A 20,314-nucleotide genomic window follows, 5' to 3' on the forward strand; every position below is an offset into this window, starting at 1 on the left:
CTCCCCATGAATACTTACTATCTCACTTTTATTAACTTCTGGTGGAGAAACCTGACAGATACTCTTAACCAAGCAATAAGAATTAATATCACCAGTAATGCAGCAAATCAACAATGAAGATACCCCAATGGGATGCACTGAAAAGAACTCTACATCCTTCCTGTGGTATCCATCAAAAGGAAGAATTAAAGAATGTTCCATATTAAATACTAAAGAGACAACACACAACCCTGAGTTGGGTTCTAGACCTATAAAGGATGCTATTAGGACAATGAGCAAAATCTGATTAGATCTGTGGATTAGAAAGTAATCCTGGATCACTGTTAATGCCCTGACACACTGAAGCCCTGAGGATGAATGGGGATTGTGCCCTGCAGCTCCCCACCAATGGTTCAGAAAGGCTAACAACTGGAGAACCTAGGTGAATAGTATATGAAAGTACAATGTGCTATATTTCTATGTACTACTTCTCCAACTTTTGTATGCATTTAAGATTATTTCAAAATAAAATGTTAAAGAAGAAAGCTCCTTGACCTCTTTGGTTTTTGTCATAGTTTCTGCAATGATGCTGGCAGCTCCTGGGTCATCCGTCACTGGGATAAATGGTCGAGAAGAAGCTGAGGAAGCAGATGGGGTCACTGCAGAGGGGGTCACAGCATCATCAGAAGAGATCATCTAGTTTAAAAGTATACAGGAAGAGGAAAAACTCAGCAATGTGGCACACTTCCCACACAACTCCAAAAAGCCTTATCTCAAACCCCTTAGGCCATCTGGAATGTCCCAGACTTTATAGAGGTTAACAAGGTGCTTACACTACCAGCTCCAGTGGGGTACAGGGCAACCCTGCAAATCACACATGAAAACCTATTAATATTCACAAAGGATCACATGAAGAAGATTAAAATGAGTTCACATCTCTTCAAGTTGGGTTTTTCCCCAAAATAAGTTACAAAAACTCTTGGCTTTCAGAGCTTTAATGTTTCAGAATTGCAGATAAAGGACTGTGGACTTGCATTTCACAACTTTTTAAAAGAATAAATCTATTTCTATTTAAGCACTAAAAAGATCCTTTTTAAATTGAATATTTTTAATTCAAGCCAAAAATCACAGCAGTAGGAACAAAAGCAATCTGAATTAACTGAAAGAAGGCCCTATACTTTCCTAAACACAAAGTAGCTACTTTTTCCTTTTTGATCTAATGTTGCTTTATTGCCGTACTATTTATTTTTACCTCTCCTCTCTTTTCTTGCCATGGATTTGGACTCAGTCTGTCTTCAATATCAACAGCTAGCACACATTCTTCTCCGTTCACAGGACTGGCCAGAGCAGACACATCGGAAGGAGGTGCCGAGGAGGAGAATGAAGGACACTCCACTGGGGCAATCATGCCAGCTGGCATGAGCGCCCCAACCACCGCATCTCTGTCAGGAGAGAAAGCCAGGCCTGTGGTGAAATGCCCTTCACCATCACAGGATACAAGAGTCAGGAGGAGGGACAAACACTTACTGAATGACTCCCTCATTTTTATAGGATACACATAAAGCAGTTCTGGGAAAATACTGAACTGATATTCCTCAGCTAAAAGCTACAATGTGTACTTATGATCTTATGACCTCAATGATGACAGGTGAAAAAATACCAAATATAAGAATCAGACCAGAATAAACCCCCAGACTCCCCTGAAGAATCTTCTAGGATCGTTGTTAGAGCCTGAGGATAATTTTTTGTTTACTGAAAGCTGTGGACCAAGGGTGCCTCACACAAGGCAGCAAAGACTAAATGTCCTCTCAGTGACAGAGTCGGCCTTTGGTATGAAACTAATGTTCCTGTGTAATTTTCATCGGGTCCATAACCATGATAGATGGGCAACTAACTCAGACTGAGAAAAGAGCAGCAAAATGTTGGAAAAGATAGCGTTATCAAAACTCTGTTTATCAGGCACCTGGGTGGCTCAGATGGTTAAGCATCTGCCTTCGGCTCAGGTCATGATCCCAGAGTCCTGGGATCAAGTCCTGCATCGGGCTCCCTGCTCCTTGGGAACCTGCTTCTCCCTCTGCCTCTCTCTCTCTCTCTCTCTCTCTGTCTCTGTCTCTCATGAATAAATAAATAAAATCTTTAAAAAAAAAAAAAAACTGTTTATCAAGTGTTTGAGTGAAGGAGAGGACAAGTAGTCTTAAACGTCATTGCATATTTGTATCAGTTAATTCTTCATCTCATTCCTCAAATAGTAATGCTTAGAGCTTACTGGCCATAAAAAAAATTTTTTTTTAATTTGGGTTTCTTTTTTGAGAGAAAGAGAGAAAGAGAGAGAGCAGGGGTGGAGGAGGGGTAGTGGGAGAGGGAGAGAGAATCTTAAGCAAGCTCCATGCCCAGCACGGAGCCCGATGCAGAGCTCAATCTCATGACCCTGAGATTATGACCTAAGCCTAAATCAAGAGTCGGACACCTAATCTACTGAGCCACCTAGGCACCCCAATTTGGACTTTTGATTCTTATTTCAACCCCCATTAAAAAAAGCACAGGCGTGCCTGGGTGGCTTAGTCAGTTAAGTACCTAACTTGATTTTGGCTCAGGCCGTGATCTTAGGGTCATGAGATTGAGCTCTGCTCAATCAAGCCCCATGTTCTCAGGCTCCATGATCAGCAGGGAGTCTGCTGGAGATTCTCTCTCTCTTCCCCTCCCTCTGGCCCTCTCCCGCCTCGTGTGCGCACGTACTCTCTCGCTCTCTAAAATAAATAGATCTTTAAAAAAAAATCATCATTCACTATCTAAGGGTATATGACCTAAAACTCATAGCATTTAAAGACAATAACACAACATTCTTGAGACATTTGATTAACCAAAAATACAAAACCCAAAATTTAAATACCTGCAGGATTTCAAAAGCTAGCCAACAAGCCTACCTGGCATACATGATTTGCAGTGCTGTAAGTATATGAGATAAGGCCTGCTGTTTGGCCAGATTTCCATCCAATGACAGGAGAATCTTGGCAAGAGAAGGGCGATTTGGCTTAGAATTATTTGCACCACTGATTTTATTGCTGGCAGCAGAAGAATCAGCATCTGAAGGCACACCTGAAAAAGGAAAATAAAATTTAGGATCAATTTTAAAGATCAGAGTTTTGCTCTATTCCTATTTGACCTCTTCAGTTTATTTCTAAAACACACTGCAATCGCATTTTACTATTTCACAGATTAACTATTAGGTTAATGGTCTTCCAGAGTAAAAACAAAAACAACAATAAGCAACCTATTTATTTATACTTCTATAAAGAAGTTATTTTCATCAAAGCTTTGCTGTTTGACTACAGAAAAAAAAAGTTATGAAAATATGGTAACTACCTGTATTTACTTACCATTGAAATAAATGCAAGACAAAAAATAATACAAAACAATGGAGACGAGACAAAACAATGGTTCACCAATACACAGTCTTACTGGACACATGACCCAGCTCATCACTGCCCTAAGAGTTCGAAGGCTTCAGCCAAGGGAAGTGGTCTACATGAGTAACAGAGGCACAGCTCTGGAGCAGGAGGGAGGTCAATGTGGTCAGAGTTCACAAAACAGAAGCAAAGAAGAGACAGTTGCCCAGATAAGTGCCAGGGCATTGTGCAAGTACCCTCACTCACCCCAGTTGACAATGCAGCAAAAGGTGATGGGTGCCTACATGAGAAGGAACTTCCCAAAGCCAAAGAAAGAACTACATGAAAGTACTACAAGCCCAGCACATATGCTGGAAGAATGCAGAGGAACCAGCATAGCACTTGCTCCCATCAGCCAGACATGAAGACCTCATTATTCACTGGGCGCTAAGTACTCAGAAGACCTTGTCTGAGTGGTGGGGAGTAATTAGCCCCAGACTAACATCAGGTCTGAAGCCACTAAACAAATCCAAAACCAAGACGCAAAAGGAACAAAACGTTTCAGAGTAACTTAACTGTATCTAAACTAAAGAAGATTTACAGACATACAAAAATCTCCAGCAGGGGCGCCTGGGTGGCTCAGTCATTAAGCATCTGCCTTCGGCCCAGGTCATGATCCCAGGGTCCTGGAATCCAGCCCCGCATCGGGCTCCCTGCTCCGCGGGAAGCCTGCTTCTCCCTCTCCCACTCCCCCTGCTTGTGTTCCCTCTCTCACTGTGTCTCTCTCTGTCAAATAAATAAAATCTTAAAAAAAAAAAAAAAATCTCCAGCAGGCTATTTTATAAAAATTGACAAGCTGATTCTAATACTCAAAACAGCATTTGAAAAAGAACAAAGTTAAAGAATTACCACAGCCTGAATTTGGGTCTTTTATAAAGTTATAGTAATCAAAACAATGTGGTATTAGCATCAAAATACAAAAATAAGGCAACAAAACAAAACTGAGCATCCGGAAATAGATCCACAACATACATTGACAAGTGATTTTTGACAAAGGTGCAAAAAGCAATTCAACAGAGAAAGGACAGTTTTCTTCAATAAATACAACTGAAACAACTGGATATCCACACACACGCCCCCCAAAAGAATTTCAGTACACAATATATAAAATTTAAATCAAGATCAAGCATAGACTTAAATATCTAAAACTATAGGGGTGCCTGAGTGTCTCAGTCAGTTAAGTGTTTGCCTTTGGCTCAGGTCATGATCCCAATGTCCTGGGATCGAGCCTGCTTCTCCCTCTCCCTCTGGCCTGCCTGCCTACTTGTGATCTCTCTCTCTCTTTCTATCAAATAAGTAAATAAAAGCTTTAAAAAGAAAATCTAAAGCTACAGAACTTATATAAGAAAACACCGGAAATGAATCTTCGTGATCTTGAGTACACAAAGCCTTTTTAGATATAACCCCCAAAGTACGATCCATTAAAAAAATGGACTTTATCAAAATTAATCTGCTCTTTAAAATTCACTTGTGAAGAGAATGAGAAGACAAGCAACACTGGGAGGAAATATGTACAAGTCACATATCTGACAAAAGACTTGTACCCAGAATATATAAAGAACACTCAAGGGGCGCCTAGGTGGCTCAGTCATTAAGCGTCTGCCTTCGGCTCAGGTCATGATCCCAGGGTCCTGGGATCGAGCCCCACATTGGGCTCCCTGCCCTGCGGGAAGCCTGCTTCTCCCTCTGCCCCTCCCCCTGCTTGTGTTCCTGCTCTCGCTGTCTCTCTCTCTATCAAATAAATCTTAAAAAAATATAAAAAATTAAAAATGACACTCAAAACTCAATAAGAAAACAACCTAGTTTTAAATATAGGCAAAAGATAGGAATAGACACTATAACAAAAAACACATTTGGATGGTAAATACACATGATGCTCAACATCATTAGTCATCAGGGAAATGCAAAGTAAAACCACAATGAGATACCACTACATATCTACACAAATCTAGGTTCAAATTATAAAGACTGACCAAACCAAGTGTAGACAAAAGTATGGAGTGAGCTGAAGCTCTGGAACAACAACTTTGCAAAAACAGTCAGTAGGATTCTTAAGAAGATAAACATACACCTACCAAATGATTCAACCATTCCTCTCCTAGGTATTTACCCTAGAGAAATGCAAGTGTAGGTCCATATAAAGACTTGAACATGAATGTTCATAGCAATTGTATTTGTAGAGCCAAAAACTGGAAACAACCTAAAAGTCCACCCACAGGCGACTAATAACAAATTGCAGTATATGCGTAAGTGAAATACTACTCAAGAAAGAAAAAAATGAATTATTGGTACATGCAACATAGATGAATCTCAAAATAATGATGCTGAATGGAAAAAGTGAGATTTAAAAAGTACCTACTGTATGATTCCATTTATATAAAACTCAAAATGCAAACTGATATACAGTGTCAGAAAGCAAGTCAAGTGGTTGTAGGAGGAAGGAAGCCTGAGAAGGGGCACAAAGAATATGTATATTTTCACTTATCTTGACTGCAGTGATGCTTTCACAGGTGCACACATGTCAAAGCTCATGGAAATTACACTTTAAATATGTATGGTTTGTTGTATGTCAATTATATGAGTTAAGCTGTTAAAAATACCAAGCAGCCCAGCCCAACATAGTGCTTATATATGTCAAGTAGTTATTATACAGCATTGCCAGAACTGATCTGATCATAATAGAATCAGCATCATACTTCCTTTTAAAATTTTCATTCCAGCATGCAAAAATCAAAGTACCATGATTATTTTGTGGCCTTGGTTCAGAATGCAGTTAACACAGTGCTAAAACCTTTAATCTGGTGGTCTTATTAAATATTCTATCTATGATGTTGCTCTACCATACAGAAGTATCTCATACTAAATACAAATCTGTGTTACCTAAATAGGAAGCACCTAAAGGGTCTCTTGCAGTCTGAAAGAGGACGGGCTCGTGGACAGAGGGTGTTGCCACATCAACGGTAGTCCATGCCACACTGTGTGAAGACCCACAAGCCACTCGCGTGATCTTCTGGCCTTCTAAGCCTTGTACAAGCGTAGGTTTTCTATTAACTGTGGTTGTGCCATTGCCCTGTTGGCCATGGTCATTATCCCCCCAAGCATAAACCTGTTATAGGGAACAAAAACAGAATTTTTCAACATTTGAGAACATTTTCTTTAAATTTACTTCAAACTTCTTTCCAATAACCATAAATAAATATTTACTTAATATCAATCCAATGAATTCATCTGTTCTGTTTTGTTTTAGGAAGCAGGGAGATTCTCCTCTTCAACTAAGTTCAATACTTATTTTTTCCTTTATTTTGCAAAGAAAAATGATCAAAAACAATATGCTCACTTTTCATGTAATTCACTTCTTGGCTTTACAGAATTAGAAGGAATAATTCATTTTTAATTCATTTTGATTAAAAAAGTGTGCTCTTGTTATGATGAGCACTGGGTGTCATATGTAAATGATGAATCACTAAATTCTACTCCTGAAACCAATATTACACTATATGTTAACTAACTAGAACTTAAATAAAAATTTGAAAAAAAAAGTGTGCTAATTTGTTGTCATAAATGAATTTTTAAAATAGAACATGAGCCTGTCATGATATGGATTCTCAAAACAGAAGAATGACTTCATTTCTAAAATGACATACATACATCTCCCCATCGGTTATCAATTTCTAGTAGGAGCACCTTCAATGACAATAATCTTTTCACCATTCCAGGTGGACTTTAGAGCAGGAAAGCCTACCACCTTACAACATCTGTCAGTCAGCAACTCTTTAATTTACCGGGTGTCCCTGCCTACGCTGACAACTGGGCAGATACACACAAGAACAAAATGGGCAAAGCCCATCCTCCTGGTTCTTTAAGTACTAAAACTCATTTCATTTCATCATGAATCATACTTTTGAGGCAAGGACTTGTCACCTCAGCTTACCTGCCCTGCATCTGTGACTGCCAGGCAATGCAGGGCCCCGACGGCCACATGCACAATCTTCTTACCTCTCAGCCCTTCCACCACTTGTGGCTTCCGCACATGCACATCAGAGCCGTGGCCCAACCTGAAGTAATCCCCCTTCCCCCTGCAAGGAGATCAACAGTGTGCATTTTCATATATGGTTATCGTCTGGCAATGTTCCATCAGGAAAACACTCATTGTTTACAGCACTAGAGCCAGCTCACTAACATCACACACAGTGCCCAGGGTCTCTGAAATTATGTTATAAAACAGTATATCATTAATTCAAATTAATTCATTAATTCTATAGCAAGATCCTTAATGTGTGTTGTATACACTTAAGTTACTGATATAGGTTAATTCTTCCTCAAGCTGTCTCTGAATCACAATACTCAAGCTAAGGCCCATCACACTATCACAAGGTCAGCTGGATGCCCCACTCCTTTTAAATTTAATAAAATAAGCTTTCACAAGAGAGACATGAACTTTTTCAGGATCAAAAAAATCAGAAGTCTGCTTTCTGCCAGTTGATCAGTAGGCTTCTGGCATGATAAGAAAGAAGAAACCGGGGTGCCTGGGTGGCTCAGTCGTTAAGCATCTGCCTTCGGCTCAGGTCATGATCCCAGGGTCCTGGGATCGAGCCCCGCATCGGGCTCCCTGCTCTGCGGGAAGCCTGCTTCTCCCTCTCCCACTCCCCCTGCTTGTGTTCCCTCTCTCACTGTGTCTCTCTCTGTCAAATAAATAAAATCTTAAAAAAAAAAAAAAAGAAGAAGAAGAAACCTACGTAAACCTCACCTAAACAGGGAAGACAAGCTGGGCTAAAATTTCTCTAGTCTTCTTTTCCAAATGATCCACTTACAAGAAAAATTTCTTATTATAATATTGTCACTAATCCCAACTCGAAATAAATAAAAGAAAAAAGATGTCTGGATATAAGAAAATGAAGGTTAACCATTCCTCCAGGGTGGGCATGGATTATAGGGCATAGGCCCACCACGGTCTCACATGGACAGACACACTGATGGGTGACAGTTTACATACCATGTCCACACCACTCCTGACTTGGTGAGAGCCAAGGAGAACTGAGCTCCGCATTCAATCTGGCACACTCCCTGTCCATTCAGTCTCTCAATGTTCTGGGGAATGTTACAGCCTTCACTTCCTCCCCGGCCCAGTTTTCCAAAGTCACCATCACCCCAGGAAAATACCAAACCTAGGTTTAAAAAATGCATACTTCAGGCCAGTGCTTCATGATGTTCCTACCCACCCAGAAACACGGAGTCAGGCAGGAGCTCACCTTCATCAGTCAGAGCCAGGGTCTGTGCATCTCTACTTCCACATGCAACCTGGATTACTCTGTGACCAAGAAGGACTTTCACCTACTCAATTACAAATTTAAAAACAGAATCAAGCACAGGCACTGAGAAAACAAGGGAAATTTTTTCCATAGACTGAAAGCCAATAAAGCACACGTCTTTATGAACTTTCCTAGACTCGAAGCTTATCTTCTCTTGAAATCAGCAGATGGTAAGCTTTCTGTAAGCAACAAAAATGTGTATAATCACCATTTTGGGCTTCAGTTGTGTTGTATTATCCCCATGTCCCAACCGGCCGTACTCTCCAAGGCCCCAGGTGTATAGCTCCCCACTGGACGTGAGGGCTGCACTGTGTGAGCTCCCACAGGCAATATCCCGGATACGCTTGGTTTTCAGGGCCTCTATAAGCCGTGGTTTGTCACAGTTCCTAAAACAAGATTAAATAATATTCCCTATAACCAATCCAGTCTTTTTTAAAGAAGAAAAAAAGGACATCTACACTGGTCCACATCTGTAGATCAACTTAACTATCAAACATTAAAACAGATCATGAGGCTGAATCACATTCATAGATATTTTTAACAAATATATTTTTAGGTTCCATTTTCAAGAATGACCTATCTTATTTAATTTTCTACAAAATAACTACCAAAGGATATTCACTATTATCATCAGTAACGTTTCTTATTAGCAAGTAATGAAGAAAATATTCTTACATTCTGCTGAAGTGTCCAAGTTTGCCATCATCACCTTCACCCCAGGAAAACACTTTCCCATCAACAGTTAAAGCCGTAGCATGTCGGCCACCTGTAACATTCACACAGACATGGGCTGCCAAATTTGGTTTACAAAAAGTTCACAGCATTATTACTTTACTCTGCCTGGCATGCCGCATTTGTTCAATGAATACGCATTCAATAAATGAGTAGATAGGATCAGCATTTCAGGGTGAAAATATATAAAGTCAGTGAACTTTTATTAAATTACAAAGTTTAAATCCTAGAATGAATTTTACTTGCAAAGAAGAAGCAAAATAATGCCATGTTTAATAATGAGGTTCCTGTTATGTTAAATATATAAAAGATCAAAATTCAGGTAAAAAAAAGTAAAAATAAGTACATTTATGATTAGGGAAATTATCAAATGCACTGGCAATTAAGCTTTAGAGAAATGTACACCAACTGTGGAGTTATTTAAGCAAAAGCACCATCATTCACAATTAATGCATTATACCTATTCTTTCATGGTCATGCTCTTCCCCAGTGGGGACCACTCTTCCATCCCATCTACTCTGCCCCAAGACTGAAGAGCACTATCTTTACTGGCTTTTTCTCTCTGTCACCTGTGTCCCTGCCAACTCCTGGGCTCCCAGTCCCCCAAACAATTCATTCTGCCCTATTCTTTACCAAGAGAACCCACACTAATGAGAGTAACAATGTGCTCAGCTAAAAACTATACTTCCCAGAGTCCCTTACCGAGAGAGGATGGTGACAGAGATCCAACAGAAGTGAGAGAGGCTTCCTGAAAAGCGCTTTATTTAGAGGGGCTAAGTGGGCTGGAGGACACATCTGTCTGTGCTCACCTAGACAGAGCTGCATGGTCATCTGTCAACGAAGGTGGAAAGAAGAGCAAGCCTGCGCTTGTGCTCCTCATGGGCACAGAGCTACCATACTAGCCCTGGACCCCATCCCCAGACTTTTACAGAGAAGAAAAGTAAAATTCTATCTTGCTCAAGCCACTACTGTTTGGACTTGCTTTTATATGGGGTTAAACCTAAACCTATTCAGTGCAGGCATGAACTAAGTTAATTAGTTCCATTCCTCAGAGGCCTAGCATAGTGCTTCGAAATAATTCTCAGTAAAGGTTTCCTAAATTGAGAGAATGTGATTTGTTTTCAAAGGATCTTTCTTATCACTGGGGTTCACAGACACTTTGGAAATCTGATGAAAGCTATAGCCTCTTTCATCAGAAAAATAACACATATTTAAGCACATTCAAAGATTTCAAAGATGTCATGAACCAAAGACCATAGCTCCGAGACTGAAAACCCACACCTTGGAGAAGGGTAGTCCCTACACACCTGGAATGCCAACAACTGCTGATCTCTAAAAAGCCTCGTGTAGCAAAATAATTAAATTCTAGACCACCTGGAGATTTACATTATCCAACTTTTATTCTTTTTTTTTTTTTATCCAACTTTTATTCTTAATAATTAAGTAAACTTGAAAAAGAATACACCCTAAGGGAAAATTATTTAAAGGCCATAATTATTTGCAGAGCACAAGCAACAGGCTTATCTGCATATGAGTGCCAACTCTGGCCTGGTACCTGAATGAACGGCCACCTTCTTGACCACATAACTGCTAAGAGCTGTAATCTGCCGAGGGATGGGCACAGTCCCGCTAGAGATGCCTAGCCCCAGTCGGCCATTCGTGGCTTCTCCACAGGCATATACCTTCCCTTCCACAGTCACTGCAAAGAACAAGAGCAAGGACAAGACTCACTTTTCACAACATAACAACTGTGTTTTTGGTGGTAAGCATTAATTTATAAAAAATTTTTGGTATAAGAATAATCATACCTGCAAACAAACTTTTAGAACCACCAGCCACCTGTACCACATTCAAAGCAGACAGTGTCTCAGAGAATGAAGGAACCTTTATCTAGAACAGGATTTTTTTGTTAAGCAAAAGAAGGAAAAAGATCATTTTATTTATGCTTTCAAAATTACAAGTATCCTTATTAGATGATATAAGAAATAACTGTTTACCAAAGAAGTTCTTTTCTCTTAGAGAGATACACTAAAGTATTCTAAGGATGAAAGAATATATTGAGATATACCTTAAATGGGGGGCGGGGGGTGTAAGATAAATAAATAAAATAAAGACAAAAAATGTGACCTTCTACTGTTAACTGCTGAAGCTGGTACAGGAACATGAGGGCTCAGGTCCCTATTCTTTCTACCTGCTGTTTGAACAGCTCCATAATAAAAGGTGAAAAATAAAATAGACATAATGTAAAGATATAACCAAGTATCTGGTAAACTACATCTTATTTCAGGTCTTGTCCTACTCATTCTTATTGATTCTGACATCTCTAAGAAATTATACACTTCAATTTCCCATTGTAGATGGGTGTGACCTAATTTAAAATTCTTAAAGCCCTTGTCTAAGAAACCCTTTATGATTCCTAGAAATTATCAGATAGTCACTACTACAGTGCAAGAAATCTACCCTTCATGTACAAACTCCAACAAAGGGCCATGTGCCTCAGGATCACCTAGACAGCCCTGCACTATCACAACTGAGACTCCCAGATCTTACTGCCCCCTACCCACCTCCAAATGGAGTCTACGGGCCTTAAAACCCAAATGCATTCAAGGCTGTTCAAATAAAGATGAAAATTTGTTGTACTTGAAAGGAGAGACTTAAAATGAGTTCTAACTTTCCTTCTCAGCTTCTCAACAATGCAGGTAATAAGGGATTTCATGATGGGTGAAGTTTCATAGAATACTAAAAGGAAGCAGAGACACTCACTGAAGAGAAACTGTTTCCAGGCACTAAAACTTGGAGGTATTTGTTTTGTGGCTCCTCAGTTAAGAGACACTAAGTAACATAAATAGATACTGAATTCAACTCTAGTTCAAATGCATCATTTGTTGTATCTACTCTTTAAATGGTATCTTGCTCATCTTCACACCACTACAGCATTTTTTTACACATTATTTTGTTCATGGTAAGCAAAAATGCTTATTGTATTGATGGCAAAATAAATATAATTACAGTCTATAATTTTCATCTATATGCTTGTTGAATCTTTTCAAAAGTGTATTTTCTAGTTTATAGAACAGCAATAATACAACTACAACTAAAATGCACTATTTTCCAAGGACAGAGGCTTTAACAGAAACTAAATTTGATAATAATGACAAGTTCATATCAAGAATTTCTTCAGAAAAGTCAATTTAAAAAACAACTTATAGAAGGTAAATAATCATAAAAACCTTAGAAGAGGTCTAATTATTACTGAGCCTCTCTAGGACAAAGGCACCAGCAAAGCTCCTCCTTAATCATGTGATGACAGGTAACATAGGAACTTCAGGAAGAGGGGGAATACCTTAGAGCCCTTCAGGCCGCCCAGCTGGTCCTTGTCATTCAGTCCCCACACAAACACCTTGGTTCTTATTGTAGCTGCCGATTCCAGCCCTGCAGTCTTCTTTCTAATAAGGCTAACCAAACAAAAAAGACAGAAATAGAGGTCATTCAACATAAAAATATTTTTTTTAACAAAAAGGAAAGCAACCTCAAGCAAGTAAAGTTTGCTGATTACTATCAGAAACTCTTAAAGTTTTGTTTTAATACAATGAAACCTCAAGTAAATACACAAGTTAGTGTACCAGAGGGTCAAAATTTCTAGATACCAGCATGCTACCTTTTAATACTATTATTTAATTCTAGCCTTGTTTTTGGTGGAGACCTTTCTATGACACACTGTGCAGCTCTTTTCTTCTTATACACCAACTTGAACACAACAGCTGTTTTACTGATTCACAGATATTCCCACCCAATGTGTCAACACATAGCTACTACAGATGTTAAACGCAGAAAACACTGATTAAATGGTCCTAGGAGTCACCACTGGGCCTGGCATTTTGGCAAAGTCCTTAAACCTAAACATCTGGTAATTTTTTTGCCTCAAAGAACTAATAAAATAGATAAAACCATACAACTTTTGAGGTACTCTAACACAGTAACAAGTACCAAAGGAAAATGCAATTTTCTTCCTTCACACCTTCTGCCCACCATATAGGCCAGCTGGACTAGAGGTCCCCTACCTCCTTTCTCTCCTGAGAGTCCTGCCCTGTACCCCAAGGCTTCTGAAGCATAACTCTGGCAGCTGGCTCCCACCACCTTGTTCATTCTATCTCCTGACCTGCCCTCAATGGGTTGGAAGTTTAATCAACAGAGCGCTCTAATTCTTGAACTTGAGACCACCAGTACACGGGACAGTGCTAGATTTTCTTGGCTGTTAGTTGATACCAGGTACTAAGGAACCTGTGTTTGAGGTTTTTGGCTTTTTATTTGCTTTTGTTCTATTTTTATTAACAAGGATGGACAACCAACGGCTCCAGAGACTAGGTTCTAGATAGGTAAGATTTTTGAACATATATATACTAATGAATATTCATATTAAGGGATCAAAATTTTATGGTCTGGGGATTAAAATGTAGGAAAATCCTTTCATCTGATACTAGGCACAAAAGAGCAAGTATATGTATACTGTAATTACAGATCTTCCTCTACCTACAATAGTATTTTACCTCAATAAACTCATCATAATTTGAAAATACTGTAAGTTGAAAAGTATTTTAAAAATGCACCTAACCTACTCAACATCATAGCTTACCTTGCCTACCTTGAACATGCTGAGAACAGTTACATTAGTCTACAGTTGGACAAAATCATCTAACACAAAGCCTATTTTATAATGAAGTGTTGAACATCTCATGTAATTTCTTGAATATTATACTGAAAGTGAAAGTATGGTACGGGTACAGAATGGCTATAATAAGTATATTGGTTATTTACCCCTGTGATTACATGGGTAATATAATATAAGGGCTATATAGCTCGCTGCTGCTGCCCAGTGTTAAAGAGAGGATTGTACCACATATTACTAACTCAGGAAAAGATCAAAATTCTAAGTTCGGTTTCTATGGAATGTGTGTCACTTTTGCACTATCGTAAAGTCAAAAACTTGCAAGTCAAATAAATCGCAGACTCCCTATACTTGATATACCCTGTAACACATTTTTAGTCAAAAATATGTATTGGACACCAAGAGTGATATTCAAGATATGTAATGACTGGTACCACGTAATTATCAACCAGTCAGAATGGAGGCCAGCAGGTCATCAGTGTGGGCATACCCCAGTTGTGTGTGTGCTTTGTGGGAGACTGTTGGGACCACTTATTCACCCTAAATTTATTAGCTAATTAAGATCTGACAGGAAAAGAAAAACATTACATTCAAATACCTAGAAATCTTTTGTTAATGTATTCAATTATGTAAAAATTTAATCAATGAGTAAAAGCTCAAACTTTCTTCATTATCTCATATATACATGTATTTATGTATTTGTCCAATTCATTTTCGTAGTTACTGAATAAGTATATACAAACCTATAATCCTTTCTCTTGAAAATCTCAATGATTCATTTAAGTGAACTGGTATTTTCCTTCCTTACCATCAGTTTGAATCATAACATATAGTACAACATATATTCTAGATGAGGTAATGTTATATATATTATTTTCTTTTGTTTCAATTCAAAGTTTCCAAAATAAAACAGGACAGAATCCAAACCCAAGATCACAGAACCCTAGAATAACCTGATTTATTATCACAGTTGCCACCCATTCATGATTAAGAGAATGTGCTTTAATAGCAGTGAGAGGCAGTCTTTCTAAAAGACTACTTACATCACACTCTAGAAAGCACAAAGGGGCAGTGGTCAGAAGAACTCAGCTAGCATGGTACCTGCCTCCTTCGTGTATCTGCAAGGACCAGACTACACCAGTAGGACAATAGTAACACACATAAACTGATTTTGCATATCCTTTGACATAGCCATTTACTTTTAGCAATTTATCTAGGAAAATACTTAACTTCTCTGAGGAAAGTGATTATCTGCATTGTTTTCTCCTGGGCCATGAACAAAGCTCAGAACAATCCCCTGCACGTAACAGTCCTCCATAAACATCTTAGAATAAAAGAAGCAAATGTGCAGAAACCTGGCAGGTATCTTTCTTCATCCTTGGTATACGCTATTGCCCTGCCAAAAACACCTTTTCTGCCCACCTGGCTTTGAAAACTCTGACTTTTCCTGAAAGTATGCCTTTAGAGGGAGTTTTCCTTGTCCTCCTGACAAATAAATGCTCTTTTGCAGATTATCAAAGGACGGCGCACTTCTCCTTCATGCACTTCCCACAGTCATAAAGCCACTCTGAAGTGTATGAGTCTGTCTTATTTTATTGTGCATATTCACCACAGCACTCAAAGGACATAGAACAGGGTTTAGCCCACAACAGGTGTTCAATAGATGGATGGTGAAGGAATAAATATGGTAATAGTCATCACTATAGTACTCTTGCAAAATATCAAATTGAGTAAGTAAACGAGAACATAGTCATAAGATGAAATACTGCCCTCAAGAAAATTACATAACAAAAGACTAATGATACGGGTATTTTGGGGATGAATATTGCTCACAATTGCACAATAATGTGAATGTACTTAATGCCACAGAACTAGACATTTAAAAATAGTTAAGAGGAGGGCGCCTGGGTGGCTCAGATGGTTAAGCGTCTGCCTTCGGCTCAGGTCAGGATCCCAGGGTCCTGGGATCGAGTCCCGCATCGGGCTCTCTGCTCCTTGGGAGCCTGCTTCTCCCTCTGCCTCTCTCTCTCTCTCTCTCTCTGTCTCTCATGAATAAATAAATAAATAAATCTTAAAAAAAAAAAAATAGTTAAGAGGATACATTTTATGTTACATATATTTTATCATAATAAATTTTAATTTAAAAGTTGACAATAAAATATTTAGCACAGCAAAGAAGACTATAAAATATATACCATATCATGCCATTTCATAGAAAAACACAATTAGGGACAGATAAAAAGAAAACTACAGGGATATATACCAAAATATTAGCTGTGATATTTCAGGTAGAAAAATTAAACATTTTTCTTTTTAATGGTATTTATCTAAATATAATGTTTCTACGTTAAACATTCTCTTAAATTAAATTTTTGAAAACAATTAAAATTTACTACATTCCTGGGTGCATAAAACTACTCTCATTATGAAATATACTCTAATTATTTACTTTTATTTTTATTTTTTTATTATTATGTTATGTTAATCACCATATATTACACCATTAGTCTTCGATGCAGTGTTCCACGATTCACTGCCTGCGCACAACACCCAGTGCTCCATGCAGAATGTGCCCTCTCCAATACCCATCACCAGGCTAACCCATCCTCCCACCCCCCTCCCCTCTAGAACCCTCAGAAGAAGATAGCAGGAGGGGAATGAAGGGGGGGGAAATCGGAGGGGGAGATGAACCATGAGAGACGATGGACTCTGAAAAATATTTACTTTTAAAAGTGAGAATTTTGGAATGAGCACCACCAATAACAAATGGCTCTCACCTCCCACTGTTGCCTTTTTCGTCTTCTTCCTCTTCATTATCTGAGGCTAAGAAAGGAACTGCAGCCAAATCTTCCTCCTCTGCACGGATGCGTCCCAGCAGGATAAGACCATGGATTTTACAATCAATTCCTGAGCTCCTGCACTGCTTTATAGCAATTTCAATATACCTGTGATACTAAACACAAAAACAGTAAACTACAGACTTTTTAGAATCAAATATATGAGATACTTAAACTGGAGAGCAGCATATTTGAGACATGGAATGTGTAGAAAGTTAGAGCTCTTTTACTTAAATTCTGGAAATATCAAGCAAGTTAGGCAAAATTAACAGTCACTATTGAGTACAGATTAAAAGAAATCATTGATCACCAAGTATGTCTATCCAAGGCATGGGACTCACATTGATTTTCTCACTAAAATGAAACAGTATGATAGCTTTACTGAATGATGCAAACTTTTCTGTCTTAAAGCTTTCTTGAGGGGCACCTGGGTAGCTCAGTCCATTAAGCATTGCACTCTTGATTTCAGCTCAGGTCATGATCTCAGGATCCTGAGACTGAGCCCTGCATTGGGCTCCACACTTGGCATGGAGCCTGCTTGGGATTCTCTCTCTCCCTTTCCCTCTGCCCTTGCCTGGCTCCCCACTTGCATGTGCACGCACATGGGCTCTCTCTCGCTCTCTCTCTCTCTCTCTCTCTCTCGGGAAAAAAAAAAAAAGCTTTCTTGAATCAAAATGTATTAGGAAAGAGATTAAATGTCAGGTGGTTCAGAACCTTCATAATTTTTAAAACTATTAAAAATATTTGAATATATGTAAGTTAGAGAAAATCATACAAATAGCCCTGCAACACTATCACCTAAGTTATCAACATATGAGCAATTTTGTTCATATATGGATTATATTAAGAAAATTCCAGGCAGCATGTTGTTTCAAAACTTCAGTATGTATCACTGAAGTACAGGCATTTAAAAAAAAAATCCACATTACTATTATCATAGCTAAAACAGTAATTCCTTATATCATCTACTATGCTACCAGTGATTAACTTTTATGATCATCTCATAAACATTTTTCTATTGTTGGCTTGTTCAAATCAGAATGCAACCTCTCCCTGTTATGCCTTTGACACTCATTTGTTAAAGTTGGCTCTTTGTCCTGCAGAATGCCCCACATCCTGTATTTGGCATTTACAGTATTCCTCTATTCCTGCATTTCCTGTGAACAAAGAGTAATGCAGCACAAAGCACACATACTTCCAGAGACCTCTTATTGCCTCAACTGGACCTGATCAAACCTCAAGACCTACTACCTATGATCTCACAGGAAGCACAGGTGGAAGAAAACCATTGTGATAAAAAAGACAAACTAAAAAATGAGTAATTCTACAGGAAAAGAAGACCCAGTTTCCTTCTTTAGCAAGGAAAAACCAAGAGAATTAAGACTTACATGAAGTACAAAGTGCAGGCACATAAAACAACTACAAAAAGATATTTATGTTATAACTGGGAAAATGTAAACACTGGCTGGATATTATATGATATTAAAGCATAACTGTTAGGTGTGATAATGGCATTGTGGTTACATTTTTTAAGTCCTTGTTACAGATTAATACTGAAGTACACAATATGGATAAGGTCGTATCTCGGACTTGCTTTTAAACATTCTAGGAATTTAAAAAAACGGAGAACATATGGAAGGAGACAATGAAACACAATTGACAAAAATGCTGATAATTGTTGAAGATGGGTCAAAGGTTTGTGGGGGAGTCAGTATACTTTCTATTTTTGGTTATGTTAGAAAATTACCACAATGAGCCATTTTTATAGGAAAGACAATGCTAGAATGTCCACTGGCTTCCCAAGAATGATTAATATTCTAGTTCTTAAATTGGTTGGAGCGATGGAGAGTGGGTCATGAGTTTTCCAATTACTCACAACGCTTCATATTTCTCACATGCATCATGTATACTACTCTATACTTATCAAATATTATGTAATAAACTGTTCTGAATTGAAAATTTATTGGACTACAATTAATACACCTTTTATGAATGATAATCTCAGCTAGTTACTGATTTAATTAACTCTAGTTATTGATTTAAAGTATAAAAATATTCAGGAGTATAATTAAGACATTAGACAAGCTGCTTTCAGTTGCCTAGCAATGAGTTACCAATAAAATGCACTAAAATTCAATATTATCTTTTTTCAGAAAAACTCAATATTATCTTTCATTTTAATAATTTACCAGTTTATTCATTTATTAACACCACTGGTATTAATTGGTATATCACAAAATAGTTCAATGACATTTAAGAATGAATGGTGTCCCACAATTCTATTTATTGAAGATTGGAAATAAAGGCCAGATCATCAATTCTTGGACATGGGAAAAGGAGCTGGTAAATTCCCATAGACTGGACACAAGTTACAAACCTTTCATCCATGAACAAATTAACCTAATGGCTATGTATCAGCTTCTTTTAAGTAACATATGGCACCACCTTGAACTTGTCTGCCCTTATGTGGGCAGACTAATGATGATGATAATAATAATAATGAATGGTGAACTACATTTAATAATTTTTTTTTAATTTTTTTATTCTTATGTTAATCCCCTTACAACATTAGTTTTAGATGAAGTGTTCCATGATTCATTGTTTGTGCACAACACCCAGTGCTCCATGCAGAATGTGCCCTCCTAAATACCCACCACCAGGCTAACCCATCCTCCCACCCCCCTCCCCTCTAGAACCCTGTTTGTTTTTCAGAGTCCATCGTCTCTCATGGTTCGTCTACCCCTCCGATTTCCCCCGCTTCATTCTTCCCCTCCCGCTACCTTCTTCTTCTTCTTCTTCTTTTTTTTTTTCCTTAACATATATTGCATTATTTGTTTCAGAGGTACAGATCTGAGATTCAACAGTCTTGCACAATTCACAGCGCTTACCAGAGCACATACACTCCCCAGTGTCTATCACCCAGTCCCCCATCCCTCCCACCCCACTCCCCACTCCAACAACACTCAGTTTGTTTCCTGAGATTAAGAATTCCTCATATCAGTGAGATCATATGATACATGTCTTTCTCTGTTTGACTTATTTCACTCAACATAATACCCTCCAGTTCCATCCACGTCGTTGCAAATGGCAAGATCTCATTCCTTTTGATGGCTGCATAATATTCCATTGTATATATATACCACTTCTTCTTTATCCATTCATCTGTCGATGGACATCTTGGCTCTTTCCACAGTTTGGCTATTGTGGACATTGCTGCTATAAACATCGGGGTGCACGTACCCCTTCGGATCCCTACTTTTGTATCTTTGGGGTAAATACCCAGTAGTGCAATTGCTGGATCATATGGTAGCTCTATTTTCAACTTTTTGAGGAACCTCCATACAG

The 20,314-nt window shown here is 38.4% G+C and overlaps 1 protein-coding gene across 8 annotated transcripts in view; it reads right to left on the reverse strand.

Annotated features, from left to right (window-relative positions):
• Positions 1-20,314, reverse strand: part of HERC2 (HECT and RLD domain containing E3 ubiquitin protein ligase 2) — a 259,145-nt gene that overhangs the window by 72,899 nt on the left and 165,932 nt on the right. For all 8 annotated transcript variants that reach the window (XR_010404924.1, XR_010404925.1, XM_064570045.1 and 5 more), the window contains 13 exons: positions 16,910-17,085; positions 12,810-12,921; positions 11,275-11,356; positions 11,022-11,165; positions 9,410-9,500; positions 8,943-9,120; positions 8,675-8,756; positions 8,419-8,590; positions 7,357-7,501; positions 6,306-6,531; positions 2,904-3,075; positions 1,232-1,421; positions 535-675 (listed from right to left, as the gene is read on the reverse strand). Coding sequence is in view for 6 of the 8 variants with exons in the window: in XM_064570045.1 (XP_064426115.1) it covers positions 535-675; positions 1,232-1,421; positions 2,904-3,075; positions 6,306-6,531; positions 7,357-7,501; positions 8,419-8,590; positions 8,675-8,756; positions 8,943-9,120; positions 9,410-9,500; positions 11,022-11,165; positions 11,275-11,356; positions 12,810-12,921; positions 16,910-17,085 (1,911 nt within the window). In the remaining 2 variants the exon portion in view is untranslated. The remainder of the gene's footprint in view (positions 1-534; positions 676-1,231; positions 1,422-2,903; positions 3,076-6,305; positions 6,532-7,356; positions 7,502-8,418; positions 8,591-8,674; positions 8,757-8,942; positions 9,121-9,409; positions 9,501-11,021; positions 11,166-11,274; positions 11,357-12,809; positions 12,922-16,909; positions 17,086-20,314) is intronic.

This window comes from Mirounga angustirostris, unplaced genomic scaffold (genome assembly GCF_029215605.1).
Source record: "Mirounga angustirostris isolate CCGP_5_RB_7025 unplaced genomic scaffold, mMirAng1.0.hap1 SCAF_9, whole genome shotgun sequence".
Lineage (NCBI taxonomy): Eukaryota > Metazoa > Chordata > Mammalia > Carnivora > Phocidae > Mirounga > Mirounga angustirostris.